At 58.3% G+C, this 18,093-nt stretch overlaps 1 protein-coding gene across 2 annotated transcripts; it reads left to right on the forward strand.

Annotated features, from left to right (window-relative positions):
- The first annotated feature begins 691 nt into the window (after positions 1 to 691).
- LGALS3BP (galectin 3 binding protein) lies at positions 692 to 10,310 on the forward strand. Of its 2 annotated transcripts, XM_079131097.1 has the most exons (7): positions 692 to 996; positions 1,130 to 1,434; positions 3,028 to 3,083; positions 4,307 to 4,498; positions 4,864 to 4,995; positions 6,108 to 6,366; positions 8,846 to 10,310. In XM_079131097.1, the coding sequence occupies exons 2-7, from the start codon at positions 1,361 to 1,363 to the stop codon at positions 9,948 to 9,950; spliced, it is 1,818 nt and encodes a 605-aa protein (XP_078987223.1). In that variant the 5' UTR covers positions 692 to 996; positions 1,130 to 1,360; the 3' UTR covers positions 9,951 to 10,310. The 2 variants fall into 2 exon arrangements, with proteins under 2 accessions (XP_078987223.1, XP_078987224.1); XM_079131098.1 differs by lacking the exon at positions 1,130 to 1,434 and having other exon boundaries at positions 693 to 996.
- The last annotated feature ends 7,783 nt before the right edge of the window (positions 10,311 to 18,093 follow it).

Here is an 18,093-nt window from a genome sequence, read left to right on the forward strand (position 1 = left end):
CCTTGACTTGGGCCAGCCGAGCTATCGCTTTGCTCCGCTGCTTTTCTGCTCTGTCTCTGGCACTCCCATCCCTGAGCCAGCTCCTGCTCAGACAGCTGGGCGCGGCCCTTCCTGAAGCCATCCTTGTGGCTGAGGGGCTGCGGGGCTCTCACCAGCCAGGCCCAGCTCAGACCCTGGAGCCTGGAGCCCTCTGGAATCACATGAGTTGCTCTCCCAGAGGAAGTCAAGGCAGCGGCTTGGCTCCCTGGGAGGAAAGGGAAGGGGTGCGACCCAGCAGAGCCATTGTGCTCCAGAGACTGCCCGCCTCTAGATGGTGGACGCGGTCCTGAGCAAGCTCTGGGGCCAGCTGCTGGGTGAGGGTTGGGCTCACCCACTCACTTTTCTGTACCCCACGGCACACTGTCTCCCAGGTCTCAGGGCCTCCCTGCTCCTGGCCAGGGTCAGCGCATGGAGCCCCGTGGGGTGTGAACCACTGTGTGCAGCATGCTCAAACAGTAGATTTGTGCACAATCGCCCCCACGAGGGCTGCCCAGCCAGGGAGTGCCCAGGCCAGGCAAGCTTGTAGCTTGCCAGACCAGCAGCAAGTCCTCTGGCCCAGAGCCCCTGTTGCTCCACCCACTGGCCCTGCCAACCCCCTCCCCCACCGCCCTGTGCCCCAACACTTCCTGGCCCCCACACAAGACCGTCTCCATTGCCACTACTGCTGCTGGCGGTTATCAAATCAGCATGCTAGCCGGCAGCGCCTGGGCTGCTGCCACCCCACTAGGCAGAGGGGAATAAAGGACTCTGCGAGGGGGTCTTCAGCAGCCAATCCCAGAGCAGACCTTGGTCAGGTGGTTTCTGGAAATCGAAACCAGACTTGGTTTTCTGAAGCATTTCCTGGGACCCGTCTGGACTACTACACCCTGGGAGGGTTTGGGGCCGAGGGACCCATCTGCAGAGGGCTCCGTAGCTGCAGGAGGGAACCCAGCACAACTTCAGTAGCTGCCTCAGCAGGTAAGCTCCTGCCTCTTGCTCTCTGTGCTTCTCTTCATCAAGGATGAAGGCTCCCTGCTTGCCTCTGGGCCTGGATCTGGGGGACTGGTGCTCCTGAGCCCAGGACCCATCTTTCCTATTCTGAGACCTGCAGGGCCTCTTCCTACAACTGGGCAGGTTGTTCCTTGCACAAGGACAGCAGCTGCCGGGGTAAGAATTCAGCCCTTTGTTGGTCTGTGCATTCTGCACCTTCCTGAAGCAGAGTGGCTCTTCCTGGTCTGCACGAAAGACCAAAGGACTTCATGAGCCAGCCCAGGAGCTCGTCCCAGTCTCACACACAAGGACTTCAGGCAGAAGTAGACAGCGCTACCACCCAGGGCCAGCCATGTTCACACGCATGCACCATCTCTGGGTTGGCTATTGTTCCCAAGGCCCTGAGTCCTTGTCCCATGTGAACAGGTGAAGAGGGTGACCAGTTACCTCATTGTGCTTGGGATAGAGGCTTCCCAGGACACAGGGCTAGGACTGGTCCCAGCACAGGGAGGTGGGTGCCCCATCCTTCAGCCCCTGCAGAGACCTTTAGGAAGGGAGGGACACCCTGCCTGTGACTTGCCAACGCTGTGACCTGGAACAAGCCAAGCTCTCCAGGCTTTGGCTCGTTCAGTGGTGAGGGTGGTGGGGAGGGGTTGCTGAGGCATGTCTCAGGGTCCTGGGGAGGCTGTGTGAGTGGCGTTGGTAGGAGGTGCCCATGAGAGGGCAAACTCCTCATCTGCCAGTGGGCCTGGGACCCCCCAGCGTGCAGAGGGCTGTGCCTCCTGCCAGCCCTGGGGATGCCACTACTGCCACCCACCAGGCCCCCACTCTGAGTAGCAATGAACCAGGCCCAGCCTCGAGGTCACCAGGCCCAGTGCACAGCCAGGGAGTGGACTGGGTGCCACAGGGCTTTCACCTGGCTCTGCTCCTACTGAGGAAAGGTGGCACATCACTGCATCAAGTTACATAGAGGTAGGCATGGTGGTGCTCACCTGTGGTTCCAGTGGCTCAGGAGGCAGAGGCAGGAGGATCCAAAATTCAAAGCCAGACTCAGCAACTTAGCAAGCCCTAAATAACTTAGTAAGACCCTGTCTCAAAACAAAAAATAGAAAGGACTGGAGAAGTGGCTCAGTGGTTAAGTTCTCTGGGTTCAATTCCTGGTACCAAATGGAAAAAGTTACATAGAGGCCAGGCATGGTGGTTCTCACCTGTAATCCCAGCTACTCTGGAGGCTGAAACAGGAGGATTGCAAGTTTGAGGCCAGACTCGGCAACAGAGCGAGGTCTTCAGCAATTTAGTGAGACCCTGTCTCAAAATTCAAAACATTTTTTACAATAGCTGAGGATGTAGCTCAGTAGTAAAGTGCACCCAAGTTAAATTCCCACTACCTAAAATAAATAAATAAGATAAAATAAAAAAAGAATTACGTGGAGCACAGAACTCCAGCCCAAAAGCTGAAGCCCTGAGACCTCCCGCGCCCAGCCTGGCCCTGTGGCCTTGTTGGTCTCCTGTGTCTCTGAGCCTCAGTGCCTTTGATCTATCATGCCCCAACTTCCACCTGGCTGCACAGAGACCCAGGCCTCCGCCTGGAACCCTTCTCTCCATCATCCCCACCCCACACAGCTCTCTGCCGTCAGTCTCTCCCTCTGGGCTTGGGTCCTGCGGTCTCCTCCTGATGGGCTCCCCTTCCTCCCTTGGTCCTCTCCCCACCACTCCCCATGCCACTGGCATATCTGTGACATGCCCCACCAGGGTCTGCTGCCTGAAGATAAACCCCAGCTCTAGCAGGCTGTCCACACCCTACCTCCTCACCCCACTGCCAGCCCTGCTGTTCATCTGACCAAGGCTCACTCACCTTAGAGGCCCACCTGCAGAACAGGCGAGGGGCCCTGCTCCAAGGTGCATGCCACACCTGCCATCTGGGCTCTGCAGGAGAGGGCCTGCCTCTGGGCCCCCAGCTTGGATGAGGGTGGGCGGAAGGAGCAGTCCTGGTCTCACCCGCCCCTTCCTCCACTGCAGGGCCATGGCTTTCCCCTGCCTTCTCTGGATGTGGCTCCTGGTCCCAGGGATTCAAGGTGAGTGGAGTCACTGGGAAACCCCCAAAGCGAAGCCTGCGAGGCCACTGTGTGCTTCCCTGTGGGCTAAGCCCCCTCCTTAGTGAGGTGTCCTGGCCTGGTCCCCGAATTAATTGGGGTTTTCTCTCTCACATGGAGCCCTGGCCATTCTAAGTGATGGTGGCTTGCAGGGTCTGTGGACACTGGGACACCCCTGGGCCTGGATGAGATGCAGATGAGTGAAATACTGAGGAACCCCTCCCTCCGTCCATCAGTGGGAGCCAGCAGAGCCAAGCAGGGGTTGCCAATCAAACTGGCCAGCCGCTGGGGCTTCCCTGAGGCCACGGCCTTTGGACACAGATCAGGCTTCCAAAGGGCCGAGTGCTCTTCCCTGTACTCCTGATACTGTGTGTCCTGGGGTTCCCATCCTGTCCTGGTGGCCCCGCAAAGGCCTGGCGCACCCCACTGAGCACCATGCTTTGGTGTGGGTGACACCCAGTTAAGGTACCAACTTCTGCTAGACCGTTGGCACCAGCAGGATCAAGAGGTGTCAGTGGGTCTCCAGGAGAACAGTGTGAGGCAGGAACCCCATTTTCTCTCTGTGCTTGAATTACAGACTGTCCCTGACTTAGAATTTTTCAACTTCACAACGGTACAAAAGCTCTATGAATTTAATAGAAACCATACTTTGAATGGTGACTTCTGATTCTGTCCTGGGCTGGAAATGCCTGGTCTACACTGCCCTGTGGTGTTGGGTGGAAGCCGTGAGCTGCAGCCCTGCTCCTGCTCGGCTGCACAGCCCCGAGCCGGGGGCCCCGGCCAATGGCGCACCTCTGCTACTGAGCCGAGTGCTCTGGAGCTGAGCTGGATCTAGCAGCCCTTCAACTTACACAGTTCCGGTCATGGGGCGTTCACCAGGACCCCCAGCACAAGTCACAGGCTTCTGCCTCCTGCCCCACAGGCTGGCACCTGGAGCCACAAGCAGGCCTCCTTCCACTCCTGTCTTTCCCTGGGGACCCCACCACCCCTGCTCTGAGGTGGTAGAGGGCAAGGGTCCTGGTGCCCCTCTTCTGGGGAGCAAAGGGTTCAGGGCTGGAAGACCAGGAAAGGGAACGCAACCTCTGGGGCTCCATGTGGCCCTTCCCTCCTCCCAGTGGATGGCCCCTCGCCCCTGGCTGGGCAGCAAGAGAGGGTGGCACCATGGGACCCGCTCTCCTCCCAGCTGACCTCAGCTTTCCCCACAGGTGTGAAGGACGGAGACATGCGGCTGGTCAACGGGGCCACAGCTAACGAGGGCCGTGTGGAGATCTTCTACGAAGGCCAGTGGGGCACGGTGTGCGACAACCTCTGGGACCTTACTGATGCCAGCGTCGTCTGCCGGGCCCTGGGGTTTGAGAACGCCACAGCGGCACTGGGTGGAGCCGCCTTTGGACCAGGTGGGACCTGCTCTGTCCCCCAGTGTGAGGCCCCCTTCTCCGAGGTCACTGAGAAGTCCCCTAGCACGAGGCTGCCAGGCTGCAAAGGCCTGCAAACTTCCTGCTGATGTAACGTAAGCAGACCCTCAGTGGTCCGAAGCCCTGCGAAGGCTCCCTCAGCTTGGCTGGAGCCACCAGAGGCACTAGGTCTAGTGGCTCAGGAGCTTTACTGTTTGCCCCTCCAGCCCACAAGCTCTACTCCCAGGAATCCATCTCCTTGAAACAATCCAAAGATGTCCACTGTCTGTAGGCTGGAGGAGCAGCCCCAGCCTGTCTGCAGGGCCTCCTCCCCAAGCCCAGCCTCTGTCCTCCTTGCTGTGCCACAGGAACGGGACCTGTCATGCTGGATGAGGTGGAGTGCACGGGGTCAGAACCCTCACTGGCGGACTGCAAGTCCCTGGGCTGGCTGAAGAGCAACTGCAGGCACAAGAAGGACGCTGGCGTGGTCTGCTCCAATGGTGAGGGGCCCCGCGGCCTCCCGGCCTTGTGTCAGACCCTGTGGGACCAGCAGCAGGGACCGTCCCACGTCTCTGCCCTCCTGCATGCTGCCTCCTGAGTTGGGGTGTTACCCCGCCCACTCTCTATTGGAGACCAGAAGTCTGCAGAGCCCACTCCCTCCCTGGGAACCCCAAAGTCCTTACCCATCCCTTGCTGGAGCCCCTTCAGAAGTACCTCGCTAACTTGATTGCAGACTGCTGGCCAAGGAGCCACACCCCCAGTGCACGTGGGGCCTGTGCATTGGAGGCCGGTCACTCCAAATGCCAGGGTTGCTCCGTGGTCTGCACAGCACTCCTCCTCCCAGACCTCGGGCCACAGGCAGGGATGCAGATGCTTCCTGGTGTTGGGAAGGCCCCAGCCCTGCCCAGACCCTGGCTGGTTCCCTGCTCAGAACAGCCCAGCCTGCTCTGCAAGTCAGAGGCCTGGGGGACGCGCCCTCCCTCCCTGCCACCGCAGCTTTTTCCTGGGCTGGCACACATGGGCCCAGTGTTCTCTGCCCTGAGCTGGGGTCCCCAAGACATAGGATGTCAAATCCCACCCATATGGACAAGCTGGGGACCAAGTCTGGCTGGGTTGTGGGGCCCACCCTGGGGAGGGGTGTGGGGGGGCACAACTGGGCCAGATGGAGTCAGGGGCTGACCCACCTGGTCTAAATGTTAGCCTCAATTCAGCGCTACCTGTGCAGAGAAGACCCGTTCTACCTAACGCTGGGTAGGCTCTGGGAGGGAGAGGGGCCTGCCTAGGCCTCACTCCTCCCCTGGCATCCTGAGGTCTAACCGAGGGCTGCCCCAGGGCCCTAACTCCTCAGCCACCCAAGCAGGGCCCAGAGTGGGGCAGAAGCCAACTGTAGGCCAGGAGGGTGAGCAGGTCTGGCCTGCTCCTGTTCCAGGACCCAGGGCAGCTGCCCGCTCCGTGCAGGCTTGGAGTCATTCAGGCCCCTTCCTCGAGCCTTTCTGAGCAGACCCACAGGCAGCCGTACCTTCAGCGCAGATGGCCAGCCTAGCTCCTGAGGGTGAGGGCGGGGCTCTGGGTCACAGCGCGCATGACAGCGCCTTCCCTCTGCCCCTTCTAGAAACCAGAAGCGTCCACACCCTCGACCTCTCCGGGGAGCTCTCCTTTGCGCTCGGCCAGATCTTCGATAGCCAGAAGGGCTGTGACCTGTTCATCCAGGTGGTGGGACAGGGGACGGAGGAACCGGTCCTGGACCTCTGTGCCCACACACTGATCCTGACTGCCAACCCCGAGGCGCAGGTCCTGCTGGGGGAGCCAGGCAGCAACGTCACCATGAGTGTGGACTCCGAGTGCATGCCTGTGGTCAGAGACTTCGTCAGGTGAGTCACCAGTACCGTGGACTGGGCCCCTCTTCAGACTGGGCGATGGCACCAGCACAGCAGAACTGTTGTGCACACACTGCACACCGTACACTCACACCCACACACAAGTTTTGCACACTTGTGCACACACATACACCTATGCTTCCACAGATCCACATTCACGCTCGCCCACACGCACTTGCTGCAGGCACATCAGTGCACACACCGGGACACACTCAGGCATCCGAGCGTCACGCATACACAGCCCCTGTGTGCGTGTGCACAGGCACCCTCACACACGTGCTCACCACACTCACTTGCACACTCAGCCAGGCACATGCACCGTCCCTACGCTCACACACACACACACACACATAAATCAATCCATTGCCGTGACGCACACGTGAAGTCTCCCTGAATCACCACGGGCTAAGATGACGTTCCCGAGCGCTCTGTGGTCAGGAATTTTACTTGGGCAGTGGAGCCCAGCTTGTTTGCAGGGTGGCCGGGTGGGCAAGTGCAGATGCAGCTGGGAAGGGGTGCTGGGGGTGCCCCGGAGGCCAGAGAATGTCCCACTGAGGCACAAGAAAGTCAGAATGACTCGGACTTCTAGGAGGCACAGCAATGGCTAGAAAGTGCATCTCAGAGGGCCCGGTGGCTCAGTAACCCCTTAGGCTCAGCCAGGGTCCAGGTCCAATTCGCACGCAGAGAAAGGACATGGGGCCCACATCATGGCAGAGGCCACGCCCCGCTCCTGAGCCTTCCCTCCGGACCTCCCTGCCAACCAGAGTACACAACTCCACCACCAGGCTGCCTCCTCAGGCCTGTCTTTGGAAAGCCCCAAGGTTTTAAAAACAGCATCTATTAAAAATTATTCTCTGATTCTTATAACCCAAAGCTTTATATAACTGAAAAGGACATTTAAGCAAAAACAATATTGGCAATTGGAAAGAAATTAACAAGATGTCTTTCCAGCCTAGTATAAAACTTGGTGAGTGGTCTGTGCCCTCCTGGTGGGCTCCATTTCTACAGAGAAGTGGGCAGATGCCCATCCCTGCCTTCCTGGTCAGCCAGAGCCACCGCCCTGGGTCAGAGCTCAGTGACCCCCATGCCCTCCCCTGCCCTCTCTGCCTCTGTCTCTCTCTTTGTCCCTGTCTTTGTGTCTGTCTCTGTCTGTGTGTCTCTGTCTCTCTCCCCAAAGGCAGGAGAAAAGCCACAGTGAGCCTGGTGTGGTGGCTGCTCCTGGCTCTCAAGGCCTGGAAGAACCCCCTCCTTCAAGCCCCCCAAACACTCTGTCCTTCCCTCTGCCCCTCACTGGCAAGGCCACCATGGACAGGAGGAGTGTCCTGGCAGCCAGCCAGCCCTCTGTCAGCCTCTCTGGGTCTCTGCGGCCACTAGTTCCCTTGGCCTTGGACCTTTTGCTTCCCTCACAGTGAGTTCTCCTCCCTGAGAAGGACAGGGCCGGGCCGGGAGACCCACCTGACTCCCTGTCTCCACCTCCCCCTAGGGATGGGGCACCCTGGGAGGTGCCTAGCTGAGGATGGGCCCTGGGTCAAGGTCAGTGGCCCTGACTTCTGGCACAACGGGCATGGTGTGGGAGCCAGCAGCTAGCCTCTGCACCTCTGTTGATGCAGCAGGCAGCTCCATGGCCAGGAACCACTCTGGCACAGGGTGGGCATTATAGGCTGATGACTCAGCTGGGTGCAGTGGTGCTCGCCTGTGGGCCCATCCACTCAGGAGGCTGAGGCAGGAGGATCACAAGTTCAAGGTCAGCCTCAGCCACAGCAACTTAGCAAGACCAAAAACAAGCTAATAACAACCCCTTCTTTGGTGGCCTCCCTGATCTTGTCATTGCCATCTGAGGGCCCACCAACAGCAGGGGAGCTGGGCAGCAGAAGCTGGGCTGCCAAGCACTCTCCCTGTGAGAGGTCTGTGTGCTTCAGGAGGGCTCAGGGGACGTCTGTCCTGGGTGGGGCTGTGGCCAGAGGAGTCAGCTGCCCTGTTTGGCCTCCAAGTTGGCTGTGAAGAGGACAGCGGGGAGCCACCCAGGATCACCTCTGAGCATGTCAGGCCTGCTGCCCTGCATGGGCTCCTGGGTGCAGGGATAGCAGACAGGAACCCCTGGGGTGCTGATTCACAGGACGCTGAACGGGTGCTGAGGCAGAGAGCCACCCTTGAGAACCAAGCAGGGAACCGAAGGGGCAGCCAGGGCATGACTGCAGGCAGAGGGTCGGTGCCCAGGGTGCTGTGAGGTCCAGCTCAGACCCCACAACAGTGCCCTCAGTGACAGGAGGGGCAACCAGGAGGTGGGTGAGGGAGGGGCAGGAGTGGTGCCATCCTCTGCAGCCCCCTGCCCCAAGGCTTGACACCCTGAAGTTGCCCTTGGCCAACCTGAGGTTCGGGATTCGGAAGGTGGGTCTACCCACCAGGGCTCTGGGGGCGACCAGTGCCAGCGGTTGGGGCCACTGGGGAAGGTGTGAGATGGCTGTGTCCCCAGGTACTTCTACTCCCGGAGGATAGAGGTCTCCCTGCCATCAGTCAAGTGCTTCCACAAGCTGGCCTCTGCGTACGGCGCCCAGCAGCTGCAGGACTACTGCGGGCGCCTGTTCGCCATACTGCTCCCTCAGGACCCCTCTTTCCACATGCCCCTGGACATCTATGCCTATGCACTGGACACTGGAGATGCCCTTCTGGAGGAGCTGTGCGTGCAGTTCCTGGCCTGGAACTTCGAAGCCCTGACGCAGGCTGAGGCCTGGCTGGGTGTCCCCACAACCCTGCTCCAGGTGCTGCTTCCCAAGAGCCAGCTGGCCGTGCCCAGCGAGCTGGCCCTGCTCAAGGCCCTGGACACCTGGAGTAGGGAGAGTGGTGCCTCCCACTGGGAGGAGGAGGACCTGGTGCAGCAGGTCCGCTTCCCCATGATGCTGCCCGAGGAACTCTTTGAGCTGCAGTTCAACCTGTCCCTGTACCAGGCTCATGAGGAACTGTTCCAGAAGAAGATCATGCAGGCCCTGGAGTTCCACACTGTGCCCTTCCGGCTGCTGGCCCAGTACCGAGGCCTGAACCTCACTGAGGACACCTACAAGCCCCGGATGTACACCTCGGCCACCTGGAGCGCCATGGTGACAACAAACTCCTGGAACCGTAGGAACCAGAAGCTGCAGTATTGGTCCAGAAAGGAGTACACTCCAACCCCCTACGGCTACCAATACGGGCCCTACCAGTCCTTCCAGACCCCACAACACCCCAGCTTCCTCTTCAGGGCCAAGCAGCTGTCCTGGTCTCTGGTCTACCTCCCCACCCTCCAGAGCTGCTGGAACTATGGGTTGTCCTGCTCTGCCAGTGAGCTTCCTGTGCTGGGCCTCACCAAATCCGGCTACCCGGATCCCACCATTGGCTACGAGAACAAAGCCCTGATCCTCTGCGAAGGGCGCTTTGTGGCAGATGTCATTGACTTTGAGGGCGTAAAGGCTATGATCCCCAGCACTGCAGGCAACAACAGTTCCAGGAGAGCTTCCTCCTTCCCCTGCACCACGGGGGCCTTCAGCGGCTTCCGAGTGACAGTCCGCCCCTTCTACCTGACCAACACCACCAGCCTGGACTAGACAGCATGGCCCGGGGCTGGCCTGGGGCTGAGGCGAGGTAACGGCAACCTAGGAAAGCGGGCATGCCCCAGATGCCCACGCTGAGGGCTCCTTCCTTCACCTCCGTCCTCTCTGCAGCCACTCCAGCAACTGGCCACCAGATGTCCCCCCGCCTCTACCAGTCTCTGAGCTTAAAGAACTTGCTGGAAGCTGTCTCCATGAATGCTGGGAATTCCCAGGAGTCCCACTGCCTGACTGACTTCCAGGTCAGAAAGCAACCAGATGGGACCAAGGCCTCCGTGGGACTCCCTGTGCCCTCTGCTCTGGCTCAGACCACACTGCCGCTGTTCTGAAGTCATTAAAATCACGTTCTGCTTCCCAGTCTGCTCATTCATGCAGAAAGTGTTGTCAGGTCTGCAACATGTGCTGGGCTGGTGTGTGGGCTCTGGGCGTGGGGAGTGAGGCAGAGGCCCTGTCCTCGTGAAACTGGGCCAGCCAGTGGAGGAGATGGGCAGTGCAAGGTCCCAGCCTGTAGGACCAAGAAGCCGGGTAGGACAGGGACCTCGGTGCAGAGGCAGCATGTGCAGGGCTGGGCCTGCCTGGAGCAGTGGGCCCTCTCTGAAGAAATGGGTACCAGGCAGGGATGGGGAGACAGGAGCAGCAGGCTTGGGGAAGACGGGAGAGGGAAGAACGGTAGTCAGGGATCTTCCTCCTATCCTGTGGGTATGGATAGCGGGAGGGACAAGAGTCACATCTCAGTGTTGTGAGAACAAAAATTGGAAACAACATAATGACTCACAAGGAAAAGACAGGTTGATGGGTTGAGTCAGGCAGAAGAGGGGTGTGTTGGGAAGACCCTGAGAGACCCTCGGGACCCAGAGTAGGGGAGGGGTAGGGAGCGGCCGTGAATGCCCTGGGGACATCCTGAGGGAAGGCTGAGGACCTGAGCACTGGCTCCCCCCCCACCAGCAGGAATCCTGAAGTGTCCCTGCTTCTTTGTGACATACACAGTCAGGCACATGCCAGCCCTTTTGGCCAGGTCTGCGAGAACCTGCCTCCAGAGCCAGTGGCATAAAGCCAGTGCTGGGAGGCAGAGGCTGGGCCCCCAGCACCAGGACACCCTCTGTCTCATGCATTTCCAACAGCAAAAGCAGAAGCCCACAACCTCTGCCCAACCGAAGATGACGTCCCCCTTTCCTCAGAGGACACCCGCCCCCAGGCCCCAGGCTCCAGTTCTACAGCCAGCTCCAGGTCTGCCATCTTGACACTACTACATGCCTCCCCCCTGCTTCCCTTCCAGACCTCTGACTAAGCAGGCACAGTGCTGCTTGCTTCTAACTCGGGAGCTGAGGCAAGAGGGTCTCAAGTTCAAGGCCAGCCTGGTCAACTTAGCAAGACCCTGCCTCAAAATAAAAAGGGTTGGGGTGTAGCCCAGGGGTAGCGGCCTTGGGTTCAATCCCCAGTACTGCAACAACAACAAAATCTGTGGATTAATCAACCACTGACAACCTCCAACCCCCAGGCTGGGCACCACACCACAGTGGGATAAGGAACGGGGGAAACATAGACACAAGAGACACAGCAAAGCAGGGTAGTGCCCCAGGGTCTACCAAGAGACCCAGGCATGGCACCCCACTACAGCTCTGGGTCCCCCGGGCCGACAGCCACCCTCTCGGCAGCAAAGTGTGGGCCAGGTGAGGCCAGCAGAACCCTTCCAGCTGGCATAAAGGCCTGTGGGTGCCGCGTGGAAGGAGGCCATGCCTGCACGGAGCCAGTGGCGGCAGTACTTTGAGGAGACCGCCCCAGGAATTGCTTGAGTCCTCCACACCCCTGCCCTCCAGGACAGCTGCCCTGTCCCTGGCAGGCCTCCAGGGCCGCCGCCCGGCTAGCCCGTTGCCTTCCTCTTCCTCCTCTGCCCGGGCACATGTGCACTCCCAGAGGCCAGAGCAAACTCTGCTGCCAGTTCCAGGAAGGTGGAGGTATCCTTTGGTGGAAAGGCTCCTCCCTGGGCGTGGGTCCTTGAAACTAGCAGCACCCAGTTCTCAGGACCAGAAGCAAACCCTGGGCACATGTGTTCTGACCAGGGGAGACCCTCCGGGGCTCCACGTGTCATGAAATGTGTGATGGCCACCCTCGTGGCAGTACTTCCGGGGACCTGGGCTTGGCTCCGGGCCCACCCGCATGAGCTGTGGGTGGCCACCAAGGTGTGAAGCGTCTGATAGGGCAAGGTAGGGAGCAGCGAGGGCAGAAGGATGTACCAGGCCCATCCAGACCTGGAGTGTGTGCAGCTTCCCTCGAGGGGAGGGGGTCTGCTGCGGTCTCTGGGGGCACGCACTGAGGTGTCAGGTGAGCCTCTTGCACATGGGATCCGCCTTGGTGACAAGGCCAAGAGAGCCCTGCAAAGTGTGATGGACTGACAGGTTTGGCTCCATGGAAATGTTACAGGCCAGGCTATGTGGGCAATGGCTACACAGACTCCATTTTGCTCTGGGACTCCATGTTATGTAGGAGATGAGCTTCTCCCACGGGAACACCCTGTCTCTGTGCCCATCATCAATTACTTAGCGTGACATGTTTAACAATACAGAAGGACAATTCTTACGTGATGAAAAATTGTTCTCTTTTGATTTCTATTTCTCCTAAACAATGCACCATGTGGACGGTGATGTCAACAGTGATTGTGTGCATGTCAGTAACCATTCTTTAGTTTGTACCTAGATAAGGGTCGTTTGGACCCACTTCCCCCTCTGCTGATGATCTCATGATGTTAGTTTGTAATTTCAAGTCATAGCAACAGACACTTATGATCGATGTGATTTTTGGCATAAGAACCCCTACAACCCTATGGTCGGGGCTATTCTCCCAAAAGTCATTTTTGTGGCATTGTGTGAGACAGTCAGCCGGCCGGCTTAATAAAGACTCGAATTTGGACTTCTCAGTGGCAATCGGTCCAAATTGCACCCCGTAACACAAAGCTGCCCTCCTCCCCCTGTGGCTACCTCTTCAGCAGTTGAGCAGGCCGTGTGGCCACTCAGAGCAGCCTGCCTGTCCCCCGAAGGAAGAACCCAAGCCACGTGGGGGCTTCCAGTGAAGAATCACAGGACTTTGACACTCATGCCTGTGGGGCCACCCCACGATGTCTGTCCTCGTCCTCTTTCCAAAACCCACTGTCACTCCGTCCACTATCTCCCTCCTTCCAGCCCCAGCCTGACCAAACCCTGAGCCACTTCAGCAGGTCGGCGGTGCTGGCCCTCTCTCTCCATGCCCAGGGAAGGGGAACCGAGCTGTGCTACTAGGCATGCTGCCCAGGGAGGCCCTGTCCTGATGCCACCCCCCTTTCCACCTGGCGTTAACCTGTGACACAACCTGAAACCAGGCGACATCTCTCCCTCTTCCCGGGACTGGGGAAACCACGAGGCCCCCGCTGAGGCCCCAGGTGGGCTCGTGCCCGGAAGCAGTGCAAAGCATGGCGGGTCCCTCGGCTCAGGGCTGGGCGTGGTCCGGGAGGAATGGCCGGCTCCCTCTGCCGTCCCTGAGTCTCCCACAGCCCTGACCCCCAGGCGTCTCGGCATGTCCAGCTGCCTCCCCCTGGGTGGCCAGACCCTAGGGCCTGGGGCACAGCAGCCTGCCCCAGCAGAGGGGCCAGAGCCACACCCCAAGGATGGTACGTGGCACCTTGGAGCTCTCAGAGACCGATGGAGGTGGTGCCTTTTATTAAGTGGCCAGGGACAAACAGGGCAGCTCTGGTCCAGTGTGATGGCCACAGCATGATGACACGGCAGGAGGCAGCAAAGGAGGAGAGCTGGTGAGCTCCTGAGGCGGGACGTGCGCACATAGGTAGGAGGGTGGGGAGGGGGAGAAGCCCGCTCTCGGCAGGCCGGGCTTGGGCACTGCAGGCAGTGCCCCTTTGCTCCACGGGCCACACGGGAAACAGCAACAGCACCCCCAACGTCTTCACCTGGGTCGCTGGGATAATCAGCCAGGAACTTAGGCGGCCTGTGGAGGCCTGCGTGGGGCTTAGAGGCAGGGCACCAGCGAGGCCCTGGGCGGCTCCCAGCCCTGCCAAGGGGTCCAGGAGACTGCCCTCAAGGCCCTTCCCTGAGCTCCCTGTGAGCTCCGTTGCGGTGGTGGCCAGGGCCTGTGAGGAAGCAGGAAGCAGGAAGCCACTCCTAGGGCTGGGCACACTCCTCCCTTCTCAGCGTGTCTGCCCACCTTTCCTTCAAGGGGCTCTGGGTGACCCAGATGGGAACCAGGTGAGGCTGTGACTCTGGAGTGGCCTCTGCTCCCCAGGATCAGATCCCAAGGTATTTTATGAGCGGCCATCTGTTTGGCTCCCAAGCCCTCACGGTCAGCGGGTGACCTCCTCCTGGTGCGCTGGGAAGGCCCAACCTACGGACGCTGACCACAGGGCACTCCGAGAGGCAGGCATGTCTCCCCAGTGTATTCCCCAGGCACTGGGGGAGGACCGCTTTCCGGGCCTGTCCCAAGGAGGGCTGGGGACTGATGGCCCTGGGTCCACACTTCAGCCTCCTGGATTCCTTGGATTCCTCTTCTGCATCATCCTGAGGAACGCATGGGCCACCAGTGAGTCTAGCTTCCTGTCAGACGGTTGGGGAGATGACCACAGCAGTCCCAGCTGCCCAGGCAGCCACTAAGCCAGGCTTTCCCGTGGACGCACCTGTACTAGGTAATTTTAGCTGTGGCTTCACGTATTGAGAACTGAAAAAAGCCGTGGCTTAAGTGAGGTTTCTCTTTCTTCTCTCTGGAACAGAAGAGGGAGGCTCCTTCTCTCTCCACTGCTTAGCGTATGACTGCCGTCCTCGGGATTCCTGTGGGCCATAAGACTGGGATTCCAGCCATCGCGTCTGCCTTCCAGGCAGCAGCATGAAGGATAAGGGGCGCTCCCCACTGTATGTCCCTCGACTGAGCGCCTCTTTAGGCTTTGCCTTTAATCGCCCTACCTGCTTCCTCCTAGTCCCACCCTACCCTGGAAGCCTATGTGGCTTTAGCTCTGCAGTTGTGTAGGAGACCCATCAGCAAGGTCACGGAGTCCTTTGCCGCCACCCATGGCTTAGGACTTGAGCCTGTTGTTCTCTTTCTTTGATCTCTGTGGTTCCACCTGAAGCAATCGCCTGCCCTTCCCAAGTCGGGTGTCCTTTGTCTTCCCCTGACCCCACGGGCTGCAGCATGCCCCCCACATTCACGTCCAGTGGGAGCTTCATCTCAAGTACCACAGGCCATAGCTGAGTCCCCCTGGGCAACGACAGAACCCCAGGAAGCAGTAGGATTTTTTTTTTGTCTTAAATTATTATTGTATTAAAATATATGAAATATTTAATTAAATATTTTATTTTTTATTTAAATTTTTATTTTTACAGACTGTGTTTTGATTCATTGTACACAAATGGGGTACAACTTTTCATTTCCATGGTGGTACACAATGTAGACTCACACCATTCATGTAATCATACATGTACATAGGGTAATTCTGTCTGTCTCATTCTACTATTTATAGCAGTGGGATTTTTAAAACCTATTTTGTGCATGTGAAACCCATGGGCTGTATTGTGGAGCACAATTAATTTCCACCTTACTTTTTTTTTTTTTTATCAGTAAATGGTATTGAACCCAGGCGCACTCACCCACTAAGCCACATCCCCAACCCTTTATTTATTTATTTATTTATTTATTTATTTTTATTTTTAATTTTGAGACAGGTTCTCACTAAGTTGCCCAGACTGGCCTGGTACTTGAGATTCTCTTGCTCAGCCTCCTGAGTTGATGTGCCACCATGCCCAGCTTCCACATTACATTTAGATACCCATGTAAATACCCCCAGATGGAACTGCGGGACAATCCCCCAACCCAGAAGGCCCCTCATTGAGTAACCCCCCAACCACTACTCAGACTTCTCTCACCGTAGATGAGTCTTTCCTGTCCTTGATCTTCATATAAAGGAAACCATGTGGTCCATACAATTTAGTGAGTCTTTGTTGCCTGTTACACCTGTGAGGTTGATGGACGTGACTCTGTGTAGCTAGAGCTAAAGTGCATGGTCTCACTCTGCCATCCTGACCAGCCACTCCTGTCGTTGGTGGGCACTTGGGTTGTTTTGATTAGTTTCTCTGAACGATTTTTAAATAGATATTTGTTGAATTAGTACTATGTACCAAGAGCTATGCTAGAAGTTCCTGCGTGGGTTCATGTGTCCAGAGTTACTGGGCCCTAAGACTTGCTGGGGGAACTCAGACCATCTAGGGGGCTATGTGATTTTTTAAAAATTGTGCTAAAATATTCATAACAAAATTTACCATCTTCACCATGTTTAAGTGTGCCTTCCAGCTCCTGACCTCTCGTGTCCCAAGCTGGACTCGGTCCCTATCATCAGCACTGGCTGTGCCCAGCTCCCAGTGCCTGGCTGCCCGGCTCCCGGGAGTGGGGTTGTGCGGTGGCTGTGCTGTGCTCAGGGCACGCTTCTGCGTGGTGTGTGCTCTGTCCGTGGACACTTGGGTGGCTCCTGCCCTTGGCGGTGGTGAGCGGCGCAGCCGTGAATACGGCTGCCGGTTCTCATGGAGGTACCCAGAAGCGGCGCTGCTGCATAAGCGCTGAGCTGCGCCCAGCTCTTTAGAGGAAGTGTGGGGTGGTTTTCCACGCCACGCCCACCTGACATGCCCCACCCCGTCCAGCTTCGTGCCTTCTGACCTTCCTGTTTTTATGCCGGCCACCCTGGCAGGCGTGGCGTGGCACCTCCCTGGGTGCTGGTTTGGTTTCGCCCCTTTTTGTGCTGGGAATTGGCTCCAGGGCTGCCACCTCTGAGCTGCACCCCCAGCCCTTTTTACGTTTTGTTCTGAGCCGGGGTCTAAGCACACCCTTGTGCCTGGCTGGGGCCTGGGCCTTGACGTCGGAAGGCAGGGCCGAGGGTCCAGCTCTCCTAGAGGCCAGGCGCGCCCTCCCTCGGCCGCCGTGCAGCCCATGCTCTGGCGGGAGTTCCTTTTGCTCCGAGTCTTGGCCAGCACCCCACGGTGTGACCGTGTAATAGCCCAGGCTGTTCTAGAGGGCGTGTCACGTGGGCTTTTCTCTGCGCTCAGTCCACCTTCTCAGGGGGTCCGTTACCTAGAGCCCCCTCCCGGGGCACTTTCCTACCGGCTGGGCTTCTCAGCTGCAGACAACAGAGGCCAACTCCCGGTGACGCGGGCACGGTGAGGGAGGCCCAGGAAGAGAGAGGTGGGCTGAGGAGCGGAGCCTGCAGCATGCAGCTCCAAAGTGTGGTGGCTGAAGATGGCCACCGTGCCTTGGCCCGTGATCCCACTGGTGGAGATGGGCCACGGCGGGGATGGCCCCTCCTGGCTCCACGTGCTGTTGGCAGGGCTGCGCTTGCTGGCCTCCTCTGGGATGGCTGAGGGAGCTGGGCCGTGGGGCTCTTGTCCCCAGATGGTCCCTCCTCCTAGCCTTGGTCACTGCTGTCCTGTTCTAAGACATGATGCTCAAGTCCTCTTAAGGCCAGGTCTCACATACCATACGAGGCCAGGATAGACCCAAAGGTGAGAAATGGACTCCACCTCCTGGTAGGTTGTGCCCCAGAGAACTGTGGTCATCTGCAGCTGGACGTCACCAGTGTTAAACATTACAAGAGGCCATTTCTGGATTCGGCTCCTGCCCTGGGTCCCAACAGACCAGGCTAAAAACCACAATGGAGTCACCCACGCTGAAGTTCTACGTCAGCAACCCAAAACAGCTGTTTCCCTGACCTTCCAAGAAATCAGGAGAGAAAGAGCCAAATTTCCCAAACAGGCCAGTTTCAGTGGGCATGATAACAAAGTCACCTCTTTCCTAATCCTTAACAAAAAAGGTAATCCAGGAGCCTGGTGGGGGCAGTCTGTTATTTTTCTCTTGTTCCAGCCCTGCCTTCCAACAAGAGTGGCTTTGGGGTGATGGCCTTCATTCCTGCTTTGCCCAGCCCTTCCTGCCCTGGGCCATGGGTACGCTCTGTTTACACAATGAAGCAATGCCCAGTTCTAGAAGCACAAAACAAAGCTAGTGAGGATCTTTAACTAAATTGTTGTAACTTTGTCCTTTGGCACCAGGCAGCAGAGGACCTCTGGACCCTGAATGGTCAGGTTAGAATAGAGCCCACCAACACCCCCATAGAAGACAAGGACAGTAT

Source organism: Sciurus vulgaris (assembly GCF_902686455.1).
Source record: "Sciurus vulgaris genome assembly, chromosome: 3".
Classification (NCBI taxonomy): domain Eukaryota; kingdom Metazoa; phylum Chordata; class Mammalia; order Rodentia; family Sciuridae; genus Sciurus; species Sciurus vulgaris.